This window comes from Rhododendron vialii, chromosome 11a (assembly GCF_030253575.1).
Source record: "Rhododendron vialii isolate Sample 1 chromosome 11a, ASM3025357v1".
NCBI classification, from domain to species: Eukaryota; Viridiplantae; Streptophyta; class Magnoliopsida; order Ericales; family Ericaceae; genus Rhododendron; species Rhododendron vialii.
In genome coordinates, this window is record NC_080567.1 from 28,713,586 (window position 1) to 28,733,776 (window position 20,191).

Here is a 20,191-nt window from a genome sequence, read left to right on the forward strand (position 1 = left end):
CATCATCACTCTTCACATGTCGTAGAGATATATATCTTTGCCTGGGGAGGGTTGACCAAGATAATTTCATGTTGTCATATACCATCATCACTCTTCACATGTCATAGAGATAAATATCTTTGCTTGGGGAGAGTTGACCAAGATAATTTCATGTTGTCATATACCATCATCACTCTTCACATGTCATAAAGATATATATCTTTGCCTGGGGAGGGTTGACCAAGATAATTTCATGTTGTTATATACCATCATCACTCTTCACATGTCATAGAGATGTATATCTTTGCCTGGGAGGGTTGACCAAGATAGTTTCATGTTGTCATATACCATATCACTCTTCACATGTCATAGAAATAAATATCTTTGCCTGGGGAGAGTTGACCAAGATAATTTCATGTTGTCATATACCATCATCACTCTTCATATGTCATATATATATATATATATATATATATATATATATATATATATATATATATCTTTGCCTTGGGAGGGTTTGTCGATGGAGTGTGATCGTGTTCAACCTTTTTTCTCCCGATATCCTATAATGTCTGGCTGAGCTTACGCACACCTCGGTCTTGTTGAGCCCCATTTGAAGTAGAGTCCTGTGTGAATTCACACTGGCTTGCAAGAGAGAAGTTTGGAGGCTGGGACTTCCTACACACTGGTCTGCAAGAGAGAAGTTTGGAGGCTGGGACTTTAGGGAGGAGCAAACCCTTTTAACTCCCAGTCTTAAACCACCAACAACTTGGTGTTAAAGCTTGGTATACATTTGATTGGTTTTCGCTGAGAATTGATGTTAATTGATCAAAACTCCTGCTTAGCTGGGGGTTTTGATACCCTTCTGTTGGAATACTAATTGGGTTGAATAACTTGAACTTGAAGATATTGTTGTTTGTGGAGAAATGGGTAAACAATTTCAGGCCTTCCTCTTTGTTATCATCGCTCAAATTTTGTTTATAGCTGGAGAAACAGATCCTGGTGATGGTAAGTTGCTTTAGTCATTGACTGTACGCTAGTTTTTTTTGATATTATCAATCAGAACTACATCTTTCTTGATGTAATAATGAATGTTTCTTGATGAATTCATGATCAGTTTGTAGTTCGTCGTAGTCACATACATATTGATTATTGATGTTTTTAAAGGCCAAGTTGAGGCTTGCCTTGAGTTTCGCATCAAGGCTAGGCTATTGAAAAAACGCCTCTGAGTCGTTCAAATTTGTGCCTTACACTCCAATCCTAGGCCTTGCCTGAAGGATGTTCGCAGAAAGTGCGCCTTTTGGTAATTTTTAAGCATTTCATTTGAGGCATACTCTTCTCAGAACAAGATGACCAATAGATCTTCATACTCTCACCAGTCTTTGCTTAAAGTGAAAGAGTACCTCTTATTTGTTTGTGCTTTGTAGCCTTTGTGTATAACATTTCTAAACCTATAATAGCACTGTATGTCTAGGTTTAGAGGAACTTTTATAACTTAGCATTGTTGTCAAACTCTCTATTTTTTGTAATATATTTTTATAATAATTTTATGTTTTTCAACCTTAAAATTAGAATCCCAAATACTTACAACTTGAGGCCTACGTTTGCCTCATGAGGGATAAAACTACATTCGTCTTTTTTGAAAACATGGCTGATTAGTATACGGTTGTAGACATGAAAAATATTTCAGTGATTTTATGAACCAAACCATTCAATCATGTGACACACAAATGGCTTAGGACGAATAACCCGCTTTACTTGTGTTTCATCTGTTGTAACTTTACAGAGAATTACCTTTGATTGTCTTAAGACAAAGACATTATGTTGTTTTATAGTTGAATTCATTTCGGGGCAAGATCGTGGTTAGCATTCAAGGCTCCAAATTTTTTATCCTGCTCAGAAGTGCTGATGCGAGGTTGGGCTTGTGATTCAAATGGCGTGTGATGGACAGTGGGTCCTTTTGTTTCCTCCAGTATGCCTACAAATCCATACGTGCAGAGGGCATGTACTAATCAAGTCTTAAACAGTTAGCTTCACCTAGAACGGTTTTAACTGTATAATCTTAGTCCTGCTCAATATTTTTGGCCATTGCCTTCAAATATGCCTGTGACCCTTATCTAACTACACTGAGCCCTCGTGGGCATGTACATAAGAAGTTCACGAGTGGAGTCTTGGGTATATAACTAGGACCAATGAAATCAAAGGACATCTCCTTAGCTAGCTCTTTTGAGTGAACTCCCAATTACGTCCTTGACTGTATTTGTACACATTCTAAAATATGGAGCTAAATTAATGGTTACTAATACATTCAGTCTGCTGGGAAAATATCTGACAGGACGCTTGGCTTAAGCTTACTTGAATGAGCGTTTAAGATTTCAGCTCATTACTCATTAGGCAGTCTTAAGTAACCTCTGACTGTAATACAAGGTACTTGGTAGTTCTTTGCGGCAAAAAATGCCTATTGAACTGTAGGAAGGTGCACCATTTCTTTCTGTTGCACGAATTACCCAAGGAAATCATGCAAGAGTTGCTGTTCTCTTATTCAACATACTACTGTTGAATTCTAATGCTTGTGTCTGGCATAAAATGCTTCAACTTGACCTTTTAAAATCTTCCGTTTACTTGGGAAGAACTAGTAGAATTTTCGGGAAGAGGTTTTGTTGTTTTTAAACTTGAAAATCATGTTTGCTTTCTGATGCAGTCGCAGTCCTCTTTTCTATCAAAGCAAGCTGGCAGAACCTGCCACGTAACTGGATTGGGTTAGATCCTTGCGGCAGTGGTTGGGATGGGATTAATTGCACCAATTCACGTGTGACCACTATGTAATTCAGTTCTTAATCAGTACCCACAAAATGTTCTTATTTTAGCTCTCTGATTCTTGAGTGACTGAGTTAACCTGGCAATTGTCAATTGACAGGAATTTGCAAGGAATGAACGTAATGGGTACCGAGTTTGGAGACATTCCTTCATTATCCGAGCTACAGTATATGTAATTCTCTGCTTGTACTTTGTCTTGTGATTAATCATGTCAATATAAGTTTTGTGGACTGCATTATCTAGTATCTTTTGGCTTATAGCCTTGATTGTACTTCTCAATAGCAATCATGGTGAGCAAATATAGGATGATCTCGTTATTAATGAGCCAAGTACCTTGTTGACCAACCTTTGCTGGACTTTTCATTACAGCTTCCGAATGTGATAATTTGCAGTCATGTTTTCATAGTTTGATCCACTTTAGGTCGGGTATAGATGCTCAGGTCAGAAAAAAAAGAAACAAAATGTCCATAATTCAATCTCTAATTCCGTGAAAATATAACAATCCTGTAGTTTTCAATGTGTTTTTTAACTGCTATTTCGATTGCTATTTAACAAAAATTGCATCGTTAAAACCTTCAAAGGCTTTAATTCATTGGATGCAACGATTCTCAAGATTTTCAAGTGAACAAGTTACAAGCCCAAAGAGTATTTTAATTTGCAACTCTATATTCAGCGCAGAATGGTTTTTGTTTTTTGTAGAAGAAGTAGAGATTTGATTAATAGAACTTAGAGATTTGATTCATAGGAACGTTATGTATTTGCATGGAACTGTTAGTTGGACTAGACAATATTGTCTGAGGTATTCTGAATCTTCTACCACCCAATTCACACTTTTCCAACTCCCTCTCTTTCACCAATCCCGCATGAATGTCCAGGAGAATGTTTCCTTACTTCTACAGCCAATAAACACATCCTTACTTCAGTAATTTCTACATGCTTCTTCATACAGAGATCTCTCAAACAACAAGGGTTTCAACGGGACTCTTCCATCTTCAATTGGGAGTTTGACAAATTTATCAACATTGTAAGGAAGATGTTTGTTTCTGGGAAATTAGCCTTCCAAAATTTGATAATGTTTGATAACCATTTTCTGTTGCTTGCAGAATCCTGGTCGGTTGCAGTTTCTTTGGTCCAATTCCAGAATCTATAGGATCTCTACAGAACCTGGTTTATCTGTAAGGATTTCAACTTTGGAGAAACTCTCTTGATATAATGAAGGGTTGTTCATTACAGATTATTTTCTTCTAGAAGCCCAAAAATTGGGATTACGATTTGTAATGCCACAAGATATCTTACCCATGGTGCTGATAAAATAAAATCTTCCCCATGCTGGATATGAAGCATTAGATGATGATATTTTCCATATTTCTCAAATCTCCGTTAGAAACTTCCCCTCTAACTCATTTATTTTTTCCTCCTTCATCCTTGACCTTGGAAAGTTCCAGCTCAAATATTTGGTCTTATGTTTTAGTGCATTCTATATCTTTGAAAGTTTTGCTGTTGCCACTCTTTGCAGAGCTTTAAACGACAACAGATTCAACGGGCCAATTCCCAATTCCATTGGTAATCTATCTAAGCTCTACCGGCTGGATCTAAATGACAACAAGCTTAGTGGATCCATTCCTGTTTCTAATGCGAGCTTATCTGGTCTCGATATGCTAGTTAATACCCAGCACTTGTATGTATTTTCTTTCTGAAATGCCAAATTCTTTACTTCAAATGACTATTATTTGATGGAATTCATGGAAAGTTCTGTCACAGCCATTTGGGAAAAAATCAGCTCTCTGGTCCCATTCCACCTCAATTTTTCAGCTCAAGTATGACTATGAAACACCTGTAAGTCTGTTGATCTGGTTATTCAATAGAATCAGTGGTTTATTACTGAATGGCCATTTGTTGTCTCCACATGATGATATCTGTTTTAGTGGACATTTTTTGCTTGCTGTAAAGTGTGAGTAAAAAGAGATTACAGGCTTCCGTAGTGAGTTTGAGTATGTGTATCTACCAGGACATTTAACTTTTTATTTCAGTATGGGCATCCATTTCTTCTTTTCTTATGGATAGTCCATGTCAAAGGGAATGCTTTCATGAGAAGAGGCTGCATTCTAATGTAGCTTGCATTGGATTTCCTTTGAGAAACTAAAACTCTCACTTAACCTTCCTATAGAAGGAAATCCTGCAAGGAAGCTTTTTTGGCATCTTGAAGAGGGGAGATAATGGGAGGCTAGTCCTCTTCTTATATTTCTTACTGCTGATATGTTGGAAATAGTTCCCAATATAGCTGGATAATTTCTTCAGCTTCTCGGCAATTTCTGCGGGTGATATTTTCTCTTTGCTCAGGTCACTCTACTGCTTCTAGATCTAAGTTGATCATGATTAGCTAGAAGTTCGTAATCGTTACTTTTCTTTAAGAACTGAAGTACGCAGGATATCAATTTTTATTTTTATTTTTTATCTACAAACATTAGATTTAGTTGTCTTGGCTAGGGAACCAGAGTTGATCCCAAATCTTGAAAGATCCTTGTTGTCCTAATAATAACTGAAGCTTGGATACATTATTGACTGTTCTCAAGTATGGAAATATTATAATTCTTGGGCAGTGTTCTGGACAACAACCAACTTACTGGCGGCATCCCTTCTACGCTAGGATATGTGCAGACCTTACTAGTGGTGTGAGTATCGATATCACTTTTCCAGAAGATTAATACTGGGACTTCTTGCCGACCAGGAATATTTTTGAAATTATAGTGTTGAATGTCTTGTTTTGACACAGACGTCTGGATTCAAATTTCTTGAATGGATCTGTCCCTGCAAACCTCAACAACCTAACGAGTCTCAAACAGCTGTAAGACGACAAAAGAGAAAATTTTCCTTTATAATTCTTGCAACTGTACTCAGCTTTTTAATCTTATTAAGAAAAGGGTATGTTCTTATGCATTTTCAGGTACTTGTCCAACAACAATCTGATTGGATCTGTTCCTAACCTAACTGGCATGAACTCCCTCTTCTATGTGTAAGAGCATTATCTTCCGAAAGTTGTTCTATTCTCTTTCATAAACAATTTCTTTTGCCTCTTCTCCATTGTTTCTATAACTTCTTTTTGCGGATATACTCTCTAGTTTTGTAGTTTAATCGTCTATTATCTCTGACCAAAAGGCAATGTGCAGGGATTTAAGCAACAACAGTTTCGCCCCATCAGTTATTCCTTCGTGGTTTACAACCATATCGGCTTTGATGACAATGTACCTCTCTCTCTCTCTCTCTCTCTCTCTCTCTCTCTCTCTCTCTCTCTCAAAACATGCTAAGTTGCTAATAGGAAAAATTTAATTAAAACGCTTACCCAAAGCAATGGGAACTCTCCAACTCTATAAGAAGCACAGGGACTTCTAAGAAGGTTCCTTTTCTGTGTTGGTCATAGACTCGTTGAATAGGCTGGACATATCGTGGACACATTGAAGCACCTATATTATTTCCTTTCCTCTTTTAAGAATTGAGCACTTCTCAGAAACTAGGGGGACATGTGCAGCTAAAACTTAAGAAACATGAATCATATGTGGGTCTTGAGTCTTGAAATTGTTGGTGCAAAGTCTGGAGCCTCCTTGAACTTGAACACCTTGATGGAATCAGCTTTGAGTGATTACATTGTTGCTTTCCGAAAACAATATTCACCCCCACCAATTGGTGTGCACCAGGTTGCAGCGAATCTAACCCGAGGATAAAACAAAGCCCAATCAAATGATTTCCTTCCTGCGTCCGCACAAACGAAGGACAGATAGAATACCGAGCCTAAAAGAAGAACAATCGAACCAAGGGAGTGTTAATTCCATTTCTGCAGAATAATGGGAAAAACAGAACAAGAAAGCAAGGAATTATAGAGGGGAGAGATTCTGGAATTTCTGTGTACTGAATGGCTTGTATTAACACTTCCCTTGATATCTAAAATGTGAAATTTTGGTTTCTTATCATGTTGTTTGGATGAGATATTTGTACATTGGGGGAAAAGATAAACAACTCATGATCGTATGTGTTTATTAACCAAATATTGTATTTGTCTCCATGTCGCTGCAATTTCACGGGGTCAAGATATGGCTTCCAAACTAAGATCTGAACGATCTTGTAAAGGGAGAGGCTGGGCCATAAATAAAGGGAGCGGTCTCTCCGTGTCTGAGTTGCATATCTGTTTCTTAGCTCCTACTAGGATTTCTTCCTATTATGGTTTCTGTTGTTCTTTCATACCATGACTAGGTTCATCTTGTCCTTGTGGTGCCTTAGAGACACACCATTTACCATTGGTTTTTGTTCGTCATGCATCGGAGACTTTTGAGCTATTTCTCTCTTATTCGTAGGTGATGCCAGTGACAAGATCAATCTATAGATAGCATTCTCTCTGAGATGATTGAAGCAATATAAGTGAATAGTACCAACCCAGTGACTGTACCTCTGACTCGACTAAATACCTTACATTCCTTGTAGTCCTCGGTCTTGTGTATTAGGAAACAGACTTCAGTGAATACTTCTTTGCTTCAATATATTGTCTTGGTAGTTCTTTTTATTACTTTTTCTCCAGTCTCCACCCCACTACACACCGGGAAACTGTTCTTTTATAGGTCTCATAAACTAATACTATAAATAGAAGATATGGTAGTTGCGTCATTGTCTGCATCCAAGCCTTGATATTTCTTTTGGCTTGGAACTGGCTATTTCAAAGACAGTTTCCTAGACTTGTACCTTGCATACCACCCTCCTCTCCCTTGCATGCATGCAGGGGTTGCTATGTGAGGGTGGATTGGTGTCTTTTCTTGTCTTTCTGCACTTAGTTCATTCCTGTTTATAAGAAGAGGTTTAATACACTTGTTTGTTGAGGTAATTGTTTCTCCAACCATGTGCTGACAGATTGATGGAACGCACACAACTCGAAGGAGGAATTCCAGTCGATGTGTTCAACTCTCCTAATTTGGTGACTGTGTGAGTATAGTCTTGAGTAACACCATATCCATTTTTCTTAGATTTCAAAACGGTTGTGTCTCAGTATCTGTTCTGCTATAGAGAACTGAAGGTTATGGGGTATATGTTTTGACAAATGGTATCAGTTTACTGAGTAACAACCAACTTAATGGAAGCCTGAATTTGAGCGCCAGCAATAGCAACCAACTGGGACTCCTTGATCTGCAAAACAATTCCATCACCAACCTTGAACTAGGCACAGGAAATGATACGGAGTTGAAGTAAGCATTATAGTTTTATTTTCATCTGCTTTTGTTTAAACTCTTTTGGCCATTTTTATTCTATCTCTATCCTGTGTGGAAGACTGATGAAATATGGAAGTTATTTTGTTTTCTCTTGTGCAGACTTGCGGGTAACCCAATTTGTGATGGAATTCAAGGAACAGAAAGCTACTGTGGAGTACAGAAGACAAACCCTTCATACATAACTTCAGCAAACAACTGTACACCTACGGTCTGCCAATCGGATGAAATATTAAGCCCGCTGTGTAAATGTGCAATTCCGTACACAGGAGCCCTACACTTCATATATTTTTCCTTCTCAAACTACAACTCAAGTTACTTTTCGTATCTGTCAGGGTTTCTGATGGCTGCTTTTCAGGAGAATCTACTTCCAGTTGATTCAATTTTGCTTAGTAATCCAACCTTTGATACTTACTTTTTCCGTCAATTCACTATGAACGTCTTTCCTTCTGGCCAAGATTATTTCAATAGAACAGGGATTTCTGCAATTGGGACCCTTCTCAACCGCCAACCTCCACAGGTCATCAGTTATTTTGGGCCCTTCTATTTTACCGATGAAAGTTATCCTCTCTTTGGAGGTAATAATAGTTTCCTGCTAAAATGGGTACAACTTTGCATATTTTAATGCGTTTTTTGTACATCAGAGGCTGCAGCCTGGGGAGGGGGATCTTAAATTATGCAGTGACCCCTTCTTATGTTTTAGGATTCACTTCATCTATCTTTCTCTAACATCTAGTATCTACAGAAGTGAAGTCATCATCGAAGACTGGCATTATCATTGGAGCAGCAGTCAGTAGTTCTGTGCTTGTTTTATTACTACTCTGTGTGGGCGTTTATGCTTTACAACAAAGGAGAAGAGTAACAAGGGCACTTGCGCACAATACATCTGGTGAGATCAGCAAATAACTGAAAACAGTTTGTACAAGTGTCAAAACAATTCTAGACTGGCTGTTCTTAGACCTGTGTGTTACAAATGCAGCATCCTTGAACCATGAAATGAGGAGTGACAGCTTTCCTCGTTTAAAAGGAGCAAGATGCTTCTCATTTGAAGAGCTTAAGAAATGCACCAACAATTTTTCAGAATCCAAGCACATTGGCTCCGGGGGCTATGGGAAGGTATCGTCATTTAGCATTTTTACTGGGGTTTAAGAACTCTTGCCTGAACCAACAGTGAACAAACCTATGTGATGCACGAAATTTGAAACAAAAGGGAAAGAAACAGAAACAATGATTTTGAAAATGGAAAACGTACAATAGAGATATAAAAGTGTGTCTTAATCATCCTGTAATCTTAATTGCAATGTCAAAAGTTAGTTGTTAAAAAATATGTAACAGGAAATGGCATAATTTTGTTATGTAACATGTTGAAGTAGCTTTTCTTGTCTATTATCACCCTGAGCCCAATTCCAATTTACTTTGGGCAAATACTTGTTGTGAAATTGTAAGATTGTTCATTGAAGTTTAGTTTCCAAAATTTGTCCCATTTTGACAGGTTTATAGAGGAACCCTTGACACTGGCCAATTAGTTGCCATCAAAAGAGCTCAGCCGGGATCTCTGCAAGGTGCTAATGAGTTCAAAACTGAGATTGAGCTTCTATCAAGGATTCATCACAAGAATGTTGTCGACCTTGTGGGCTTCTGTTACAGTAAAGAGGAACAAATGCTGATCTATGAGTATATTCCCAACGGTACTCTCATTGACAGCCTTTCAGGTACTTCCACTCTTCTCTTTTCTTTCTCTGCTGAACCTTAATGCTCCTATCTATTGGTGCTGCTATAGCAGACTTGTAAGGGATAAAGAAAGCAGTGAGCTAACTGGTTATGTTATAATCAAGACAACATAAAGGAGAATCAATTTAGGTTTTCGTGAATTAAATTGATATCTAGTAATGAAGACAGTAATAAAGAAGCATCAAATATCGGTGGTGGTTAGTGCTGATCTGGGAAAGGTTTTCCACATTTGAGAAGTAGAAACTTGTGAAAGTCGACTCATTTCCCATTTCCATGGATCTTTTTCCGTTGACTTTGTGTAATTGTACTTCTGGTTGCGAAAACGTTTCCACCCTTAGAAACGGTCAAACATTTTTCCGCGAAAATCAACTTGTTTTGCATTGACCACGAGAGGCATGTTCTGTTAACTTCTGCTTTCTGTTGCACCAACACCAAAAAATAAATAAAATTATCTGGCAGAAATGGTTTCCGCTGCATCAAATGGAATATTTGTAGAAACTTTTATACCCTCCAGCCCTTCAACCTGCGAGCTGCTCATCCATAATGCTCTGATGTACATTTTCAACCCAATGAACAGTATAAAGACTATGGATTTTGTGTAAGTGATATGCTTTTTTTCCGTACAGATTGACTTCCTTAACAAAGCCAATATCCCTTGAACATGAAATAAAAATCTATAATTAACTGCTCTATTGGTAATCTGCATCCCGTGCAGGAAAATCAGGAATCCGTATGGATTGGATGAGGAGACTTAGAGTAGCCCTTGATGCAGCCAGAGGTCTAGCATATTTGCACGAGCTTGCAAACCCTCCCATAATACACAGGGATGTCAAACCCTCAAATATCCTCCTAGATGATAACTTAAGTGCAAAAGTTGCCGATTTTGGTATATCCAAGCCTATCAGTGATACTGGAAAAATTTATATTACCACGGAAGTCAAGGGAACAATGGTAAGTACAAAACCTTCAAATCCTTTATGCTATCCAGGATAACACTAATTATTCTTGGCCAGGGTGAAGTGTATTTGGGAAGACGAGGGATGTAGAATGACTGTAGTTGTTAGAGTTCTACATACTTGTCCCTCTGGGGCCTCTACTAATTTCTGTCTCTACAAGAAGGTAAAGGCATATCCAATGCCTAATGCTCCCACTTGTGGTAAGGTCTAGGGGAGAGGGAAATTTTTCTTTTTCTGTAGGGAAAAGGAAAACAAAATTAAGAACAATTTTTTTCTAAAGCGATTATGGTTCATGTGATATTCTGGGAACTTTTCCTTAACCATTTCCTGTAATTTTTTTTTTTTTTTTGAGTTGGTACAAATGGCAAAATTTTCAAAGTCTGACTTTGGAGTGTAGTTAAGCAAAATTAAGTTAATGTCAAGATGTGATGCACGAAGTGCACAGCAGCACTGCCTTTGCTCCTTTTCATTATGCACTCATTTTGCAAGTTCTAGCCCATATGCTGGCTTCATTCACCTGCACACAATCTCGCGTAGCAGGTTTAGAAACGCTTGGCCCCAGGATTTATCCTTATGAAAGTGTAGCACTTTGAATGCCTTTAAGATACACAGGGCAAAACCTTTTTATTTAATGAGCAATTGTGAACTTGAGTTTTTTGGTTCGTTTAAAATGTTACCCTCTTGGCTTAGGATGAAATGTATTGAACTAATAACATTCTAATCCAGGGGTACGTAGATCCTGAATATTACATGACCCAACAACTAACCCAGAAGAGCGATGTTTATAGCTTTGGCATTGTACTTTTGGAGCTGATAACCGGAAGAAAACCAATAGAGCGCGGAAAGAACATTATGTGGGAGGTCAAGGAGGCAATGGACAATGCAAGTGACCCATCCGAGCTTCTTGAGATTCTCGACCCCGCAATGGGTTGGGGGACGTCATTGTTATGTTTAGAGAAGTTTCTGGACCTGGCAATGAGTTGTGTCAGTGAGACAAGTCGCAGCCGGCCTAAAATGGGTGAAGTGGTGAGAGAGATTGAGAACATCATTCAGGAGGCTGGTTCAAACCTCAACTCTAAATTTGTGTCATTTAATCTCTCAAGTTTTGAGGAGAAAACAGACAGCTTTGATTCTAGTGTCAGCTTTGTTCCTTTTCGTGTGGATGGTCATTGAGTTTCTTTTTGGTTTTATGCTAATTGCAAGTGCTAGATGTAATCAAACCATGGGCAGATGGGGCTCTTCCTGATTAATAAGATATTTTCGACACATTTTATCCCTTAGCTATTTTTTTTTATCTGGCTTTAAGAAGTTTTTTTCTCACAAGTTGTACCGTGGGAATCCAGATGCAAATGTATCCAGAGAGGTCCAACACATGTGATGTCTACGATATGTACATGAGACCCAAAAGCGTCGGGCGGTTCCGATTACTTGTGTGTTCAGATCTCGGCTCCGATTACATGTGTGTTCAGATCTGTTTCCGAACGTGTGTCTCAAGCATTTTTTTTTCCTTATCACAGAGACTTATGTACTGTTCAATTTATTTAATCCGCTATGAAACACCCATAAATATACTCTGCATAAACAAAGGTCAAATAGTAAATATCAGTGAAAATTTGTGATTTGTGACTCCTAAGTTTTCTATATTGAAAATAAAATTTCCTTGAAAAATCACCCAGTTTTGCTTTTATAAATTGTCGAGCTATATGCATTAAGCACAATTATTCCGTCGTTTATGTATAATAGAGTATATACACACATAAATCTACATCGCAAAAATTGCGGGATAAACTGTTTATACTTCCTGTAAAATATTTGTCTTTGAATACTTCCATTCCATCATGCTTAACTCCAAAAAATTTGACACCCCATATGACAAAATCCTCGTATTGTCTTGATCGCATACATACATACACACACACACACACACACACACACATATATATATATATATATATATATATATATATATATATATATATATATATGGGCGGTTCTGAGACCCTTAAAAAAACCTCCCAAAGTTCATGATCGGATTTTGATAATCCGAGCCACTCAATGTAATCAGAACGTGATTTTAAGGATATCCGCAAGAAATCAGCAAAAAAAATGACCGGAAAAAGCTTCATCCGAATAATTTTTTTTATTGAATTTTATTAAACAGTTCAATAAAAAACTGCTCAAATTAAGCCTTTTCCGGTTAATTTTTTGCGAATTTCTTGCAGGCACTCTTAAAATCACGTTCTGAACACATTGAGCAATTTGGATAATCAAAGTTTGATCGGAAACTATGAGATTAAGATTTGGAGGTTTTTTTAGACGTTTTTTTATCCATGTATCTCAAATTAAGCCTTTCCCGATTAGTTTTTTTATCCTTTGGTTTGATCACAGTTCTTCTAGAAATTCTCATATCCGTTCTCAATTAATTTGCTGGTGGAATTCACACTAAAATTGTAGAACTTCAACCAGTAGCAATAGAACTCTCTTCATGCTTCGAAAATGTATTTTTTTTAAAGTTAATTTAACGTACCTAGATTGCGCGTCTCACGCGGAGTCAATTCGATCACTACTTATAACAAAAGAGAAAACCTTACTACAACTTACCAGCTACATAGAGGCATACCCTCGGAAGAAAACAGCAAACCAATCCAGGAAAAATACAACAATAATTAAGGGCTGGTTTTGGCTAATAAATCAGATCCTTTTGGCTTGTTTTTATCTTTATTTAAAAAAATTGATCAATTTTGATCGAGACTAAAAAATAATTCAAAATAATTGACTCGAATCTAACAAATGCGAATTATTTTTTGAATAAAAACAAAAATAAGCCAAGTGACTTATTAGCTATACCAATCCTCAGTTATCAGTTATCAACTAAACAATTACACAGAGCTAGTACTGATCAACAATTTAGGGGGTAGGTTCCAAGAATAACACAAAGGTAGATTTATTTCTCCAAAAGTAGATTAAAATATGAACTTTCTTGGAGATGTTACTCTCATAAATTGCGAAAGCCGGATATAGCTGGTGACTAGGAAGAATCACAAAGAAAATTGAAAGAGCATCTCTTTACGGACGCGTGGACGATCCAGATTAAAAACAATCTATTACCGCTAATAGATAATTTATTAATGGTGATAAATTATTTTCAATATAGACCATTCAATACACTTTTGGAAGGCCGAAATTGAGCTCTGTAAATTTTCTTTATGAAAAGTTCAGTAAAGAAGTTTTTCTCAAATTGAAAACATGCAACTGAGTTGTGGGACATCTCACTCTCATAAATGAGTAATTATTTAATACTCCCTCCGTCCCGGTTTGTTTGTCCTCTTTTTGATTTTTTGAGAGTATTTAACCTCTCAAAGAATTGGCTATAATTTTCAATTTGTAATGTTTTTAATATGCAATATGGATCTTATTTGATAGATCTCAATTAGTTTTATTATACAAAATCTTCAAAATCATAAAAAAAATTATAACATGTAAGATATAAGTATATTTTTGAAAGACACGTATTTCGACAATTGGACAAACAAATTGTGACGGAGGGAATAGTTCAGGAGTACCGCTCCGTGGTATTTTGAACCATTTCACAACCATACATTTCTATGGAGTCCATATACTTAGTGGCAAACCCCACAAAAATGTGTAATCGTAAAGTGATCCGGAGTACCATCGTGGTGGTACTCCCGGACTATTGTATAATTTCAGCTCTGCAAACCGGAGACTTGAAGTGGACTTGGAAGAATCATTATCCTCTAAAAAGAATATTGAAAAAAAAGAAGTCTAATTGCACAGCAATTGTGCACAAAAAAAGTCTAACTGCACAATAATTGTGCATAGATTATGATATGAGGCTCATTCTGGCTCTCACACAAATGATTCAAGCTATTCATTAAATATAAAATATTTTTTCAAGTACCCCTACAAAAATTCAGCTCAATCTAATACATATAAGTACTCGATCCAATTATTTAATTTTTCAGAGTCATAAAATCTGAATGGAAAGTTAAATGATTGGAATAAGCACCTATAGATATCAGATTGAGCTGATTTATTGTAAGAACTCTCAAAAAAAAGTTTTACATTTAACAAATGACTTGGATCGTTTGCATGAGACTCGGAGTAGGCCCCATACTATAATTTGTGCACAATTGCTGTGCAGTTAGTCGAATTGTATTGGAAAACATGAACTTGTCTGTGGGACATCCCAATTTTAGAGATTGCCGGTGCACAATCCTTTGGATCCGGCTATGATGCGCCGGTCCGGTTTGGAGGCATTCATATCCCCATTTTTGTTGGATCTCCATTTTTAAATCTCAACCATTGGTTAAATCTCTGTGATTCAAGATTTTCGCTTTATTTATTTTTAAATTTAGACCCCACCTCCATTAACTAAAATAATAAATGTTTATTTTTTGAATTGAAGGTGATTAATTATAAGAGAATGACTTATCTCGTAAAACAAAAAATACATTTTTACTGTAACATAAAAATCTTAGACGGGACCATAAGAAATTTATTAGTTTCCATTTTTTTTCTTCTATTCTGTATGAGGATGGGAGTTGCAATAATCTGACCTTTATATGTCTCACAATCAAGGGGATTTGAGGAGTGCTAGGTACCCTGAAAGAATACACAGAAATAATCTCGAATTTGAAAATCGATGGTTCAGATTCACTTAAAGTCAATCAGGACCATTGATTTTCAAATTCGGTGTCATTTCTGGGTACTCTTTCGGGGTACATAGAATTTCCCGATATGAAAGAAGAGTGCTAGAAAATACTGGGCTGGTCCCAATTTTCTATTTCTACATTGGAATTTCGGTTGTAGAACTGGCCCTTAAACACTGTGAATATGACAGCAGTGGCAGGGCAAGTCGACATATTTTATTTTGGTGACTTTTTCTTCCCTCTCACGTTAGGTATGCCGAGAATGACTTGTCTTATCTTATAAAATAAAAAATAAATACTTACCATAACATAAAAATCTTTAGCAATACGGGGCCTTAAGAAATGATTAGTTTCCATTTTTTTCTTCTGTTCTGTATGAGGATGATGATGCTATGGTGTCCCCGGTTATTTTGGAGACACCGTAATTTTTGGCATAACTTTACCATTCGAAGCATAACTAAAATCAATTACAAGCATAACAGAACCCAAACAAGATATAACCAAGGAATATCCAAAAAACCAACCAAGGCGTAACTAAACGCAACCAAGGCAAAACAAATAAGTTATGTCTTACTATGGTTCTGTTATGCTTGTAATGGATTTTGGTTATACTCATAATTGTTTTGTTATGCTAAAAGTTACGGTGTCCCCAAAATGACCGGGGACACCGAAGTCATTCTGTTTGTCTATTTTTCACTTGCAGTCGACGAATCGACTAAGAGTTGTTGCGTGTGCGTGTGCTGGAATGCGGGTGTTTTGTGGTGGTGGAGTTTGGTTCCTTGCCGTATTTCAGGACTTCTCTGGAAGCAAATTTAATGAAGTGAATGGAGATGAAAAAAGAATAGCAAAATGAACTTTATTATTCTTCGAGGTAGAAGTCGATCGACGATGAGAATACAATCGAACAGACAGTTACGTTGCAAGCTACTTCTAGAGCAAGAAATGTAAAGTACAGATAAAAGTAGAAGCCTTTGGGCGATTGATTGGGGGGTTCTAAATATCTTCTATTCTTGTATTTATAGGCTGTCTTCGACTTGAAATTCAAATATGATGGAATTCCCTCCTTTGATTTGAATTGAGTAGTTACTTACATACTTCCTTATCTTGCTCCACTATCTGCACGAGGCGGTTACTTCTCCATGATCTCACACGTTCCCAATGTTGTAATTGCTTCAACTGCCTGCATTGATTGTCTTGTCCACGATATGTATGAGGCTCATGCTCTGAAACGTGTTCCGAAATTGAATATTAACCGTCGATCAGTCCACTTGATCTTCCTTAATAGGCTTCACATTAACTAGTCTAAAACATGCTAATACGTGTAATATTTTTGACTCATTCGATCATATTAGAATAAATTACTAAATTATGGTGTAAACTCATTCCCGTTTTTTATATGTCCCAATGAAAGGGATTTGTAGTGCCGCGAATGTGACAGCAGTGGTGGGCCAAGTTGTATGAACTCACCGTCTCGCGGTGGCTATGCTGAGGAAATTAACCTTCTATTTTCTAACAAATGCATGAAACTCCCCTAAGTTCTAACAATTGCAGTAGTCTGCCCTAAGTTCTAACAATTGCATTAGTCTTCCTTAATTTATAAATTATTGTCTAGATTCCCCGTATGGTGGATTAGGCATTTCCAGGTGCCTTTCATTTTGCAAAATACACGCAGGAGAGAAGGAAAAAAAACCCACGATTATCAAACAAACAAAATGCATAAGTGATTATAGAAGTTCGACCAAAGTATGTTTAACTCAAGTTTTTGTTTCAACATTAAATAGCAAATCAAACAAAGCATAATTACAGATAAAGAATAAAAATAATTGAATGATAGGATATGTTGACTTTTTTTTATTCGGAATATGATGAGTTAAAAATACACAAGTGCACTTCGCTTAAGTGTAGACCTCCCTTTTCCGATCGAATTTTGATGATCTGAATCGTTCAATGTATTTATATATAAAGCACAAAAGTACCGAGTTTGTAAAAAATACTAAAAATTAGTGAAATTCAAGATGTACTAGTAATTATGCATGTACTAGTTAACCTGACTTTGACATTAAAAACTCCAATCAAAAGAAAAATAGAACAAAAAGACTTGGTTTTCTAATATTCTAGGGTATATCAATTAATTAATAACGGAGTTGGAGAGAATGTAGACAACAGTTTGCAAAAACAAGAGGGATTATTGCAATTGTCAGAATCTCAATAATGGTTCATACATATGTTAGAAATATCAGGGGAGCTAAGTGAAATTTGCCCTTCTATAAATACTCCATCCTTTTACAACGTTACCCACAGGATCCATATACGTGCAGCAGGCTCTCATGCGATAAGAGTATCTAACTGAAGTAGTAAGAGGAAACTACTAGCTAAGTTGTAGATCTCCGAGGCCACGAAGAACCGGTGATGAGAGCACCGCAGGCTGGTCGACAGTTTAACCGTCGTCGTGGGCGGCATGATGCCTCCGTCATCATCATTATCAGGTTAATACTATTACTTAACCTTCTCCCCTTTCTCAACAATATTTCCACAAAGTTATTTTAAAAAAACAGTTTCAAATTATTTTTCTTCAAAAATGAAAGCTGTTTTAGAAATAACAGTCTTCGGAAAAATGTTTTTTAGAAAGTGTTTTGGAAAAACTGTTTTCTATTTCTAATAATCAATTTTTATCAGTTTGAAACTGTTTCCTGAAACTTTTCTTCTGTTTCCAAAATTGTAGTATTTGTAATTTAAAAATTGATGTGACTAATTTTGGTTATATTACGCAATTGTGGATCTCTACATTATTTCGGTAACTTGCTTTTTTAAATACATGTACGTAGAGAGGAATTACAACAATCTAGAGGAGGAAGACCGGAGGGGGACATGACGATACGCGGTGGTCGTCCTCGTGGCGATGATCAACGGTAACATTTTTGTTGGTCACTTGGACTGCATATACTATATATGTTCCAGTATACATATACTTGTATGCAGTGATTTGGATCCTCGATCTGTCCATCTCTCTCTCTATTCTATTTCAACTGTTCATTATTTTTTTCGGCAATTTTGCTACAAGTACGAACACATTCACACATACACACGCATGCAGATTATGAGCTTCTATGTATGTATGTGCTTGTGTGAACGTTTTTGTGGTCTTTAGTTCTCTTTTTTCTACGCAGTTCTTCGATTGTAATGTCAGGATCTGAGGAATCACGATTGGTTTATCCGCTTAGGCCTTTAGGCTGGGCACCCATGTGTATATATAGAAAACAGTGAGTTTCTAATAATAATAATCTCAAAATAAGGACCTTAAATGCGGATCTTATAGTTTGGAGCATTTTGGGTCATATTTTAATGATCCAAACTGTTCAACTTGTTTAAAATATATTTTTAAAGATATTTGCTTGAAATCAACTTCAAAATATAAACAGAAAGTGCTTGATCTAAACATGAGGTCCATAATATAGTTCCAATCAAATAATATAAAAAACTATTTGGATCGATCATTTTTCAGTCATATTTTGAGCTGATTTCTATTAGTATCCTTAAATACATGTTATCAATAAATTGAACGGTTTAAATTATCGAAATATGACCCAAAAATAAAAGCCCGCATTTTAGCTATATAAGGAATCCCTCGTTAGAAGATATATATATATAGAGGGAGAGAGAGAGAGAGGCCTTTACCCGTTCACGACTTGAGCGTTCTATGAATACGTTTGGCTCCAACTTACTTGTAGATGTTTTAATGTGGAGTGGACACGACGTTAAAATAGATAATTCAACGGATGGGATGGTGCTGGCATGTAAGTATTACGTACAAATATCCCCTCAAGTATTATGTCACTATTTCAATAGAAAATTAATTAATTATTCGGTGGTTCGAGGGCACCGCCAAATTTTGCCACAACACTCTTCAACAATGCTAGGCCCCGTTTTGGATTAGATCCTTAAAAAATAAGTATTTATTTGTAATTTTTAAACTTAAAAATAGTAGGTTTATTGAAATAAAAAAATATGCAATATGAAATCTTATTTGATAGATTTTGATGAGATCTATCAAACCCTGCAAACAAAATTAAATAATTATTTTGTAAGTCTATTATTTTTAAATTTGAAAATAGGTCCATATTTTTTACAGTAAGTACTTTTTTGAGAAAGTTGAGAAAGCAGAACGGGGCTTAAATCCCACAAAATGTATGATGTTAAAGAATGTTGGGCACTGTTTTTTTTATAATCAGATGTTCAAGTCAGTTTGCGCCCACCACGATTAATTTTGGGGGCTTGAAGGCAACGATTCAAACGGATTGAAAATTGGAGCACTTAATTTTTTTAATCATATTTTTTAATATATAAACTACCTAAAGATAGTTGAAAAATTAAGTGCTCCAATTTTTAATCCGTTTAAATCGGTGTAAAGATCTTATTTCTATGATAATTTATCTTAAAGGGTCATAATTAATTTTTGACTTTAGAGCTCTTGTTAATTAGTCCTAAGAAAGTAGTAGAACCAAATATCTCTTAGGGCTAACTAAAGAGAGCCCTAAAGCAAAAAAATTAATTATGACTCTTTAGGATAAAATGATCAGAGAAATAAGATTTTTGCACTGGTTCAAACGGATTGAACATTAGACCACTTAATTTTTTTCTCAACTTTCCACCAAAGAGGGTCTTTCAGCCCCTTTTTTGAAACCCTTAGCAACCCCAAAACTACACCGTTTTGGGTCACTACACCCCTGTGGTGACTTGGGTCACCACAAACCCCTTGATCCGACGGGAACAAGGTCTTAAGGCCTCGTTTGAT

General features: G+C 36.5%; 2 protein-coding genes across 11 annotated transcripts in view; both read left to right on the forward strand.

The window, feature by feature from the left end:
* The window catches only part of LOC131306321 (glutathione S-transferase 2-like), a 46,873-nt gene that overhangs the window by 11,186 nt on the left and 15,496 nt on the right, over positions 1–20,191 (forward strand). The gene's annotated exons all lie outside the window — the stretch shown is intronic.
* LOC131306318 (leucine-rich repeat receptor protein kinase HPCA1-like) lies at positions 496–12,009 on the forward strand. Its single transcript, XM_058332471.1, has 19 exons — positions 496–987; positions 2,681–2,801; positions 2,897–2,968; positions 3,746–3,820; positions 3,900–3,971; positions 4,313–4,474; positions 4,558–4,632; positions 5,397–5,468; positions 5,570–5,641; positions 5,741–5,809; positions 5,964–6,038; positions 7,690–7,761; positions 7,887–8,021; positions 8,145–8,620; positions 8,779–8,931; positions 9,022–9,158; positions 9,535–9,754; positions 10,489–10,724; positions 11,456–12,009. Exons 1-19 carry the CDS (start codon positions 906–908, stop codon positions 11,900–11,902), a joined length of 2,823 nt encoding a protein of 940 aa, XP_058188454.1. The 5' UTR covers positions 496–905; the 3' UTR covers positions 11,903–12,009.

Coding starts and splice junctions, on each gene's coding strand:
- LOC131306318 (XM_058332471.1), top strand. CDS start 906: ATGGGTAAACAATTTCAGGCCTTCCTCTTTGTTATCATCGCTCAAATT. Junction 4,633..5,396: donor AGTATGACTATGAAACACCT/GTAAGTCTGTTG, acceptor ATTCTTGGGCAG/TGTTCTGGACAACAACCAAC. Junction 8,621..8,778: donor AAGTTATCCTCTCTTTGGAG/GTAATAATAGTT, acceptor TCTAACATCTAG/TATCTACAGAAGTGAAGTCA.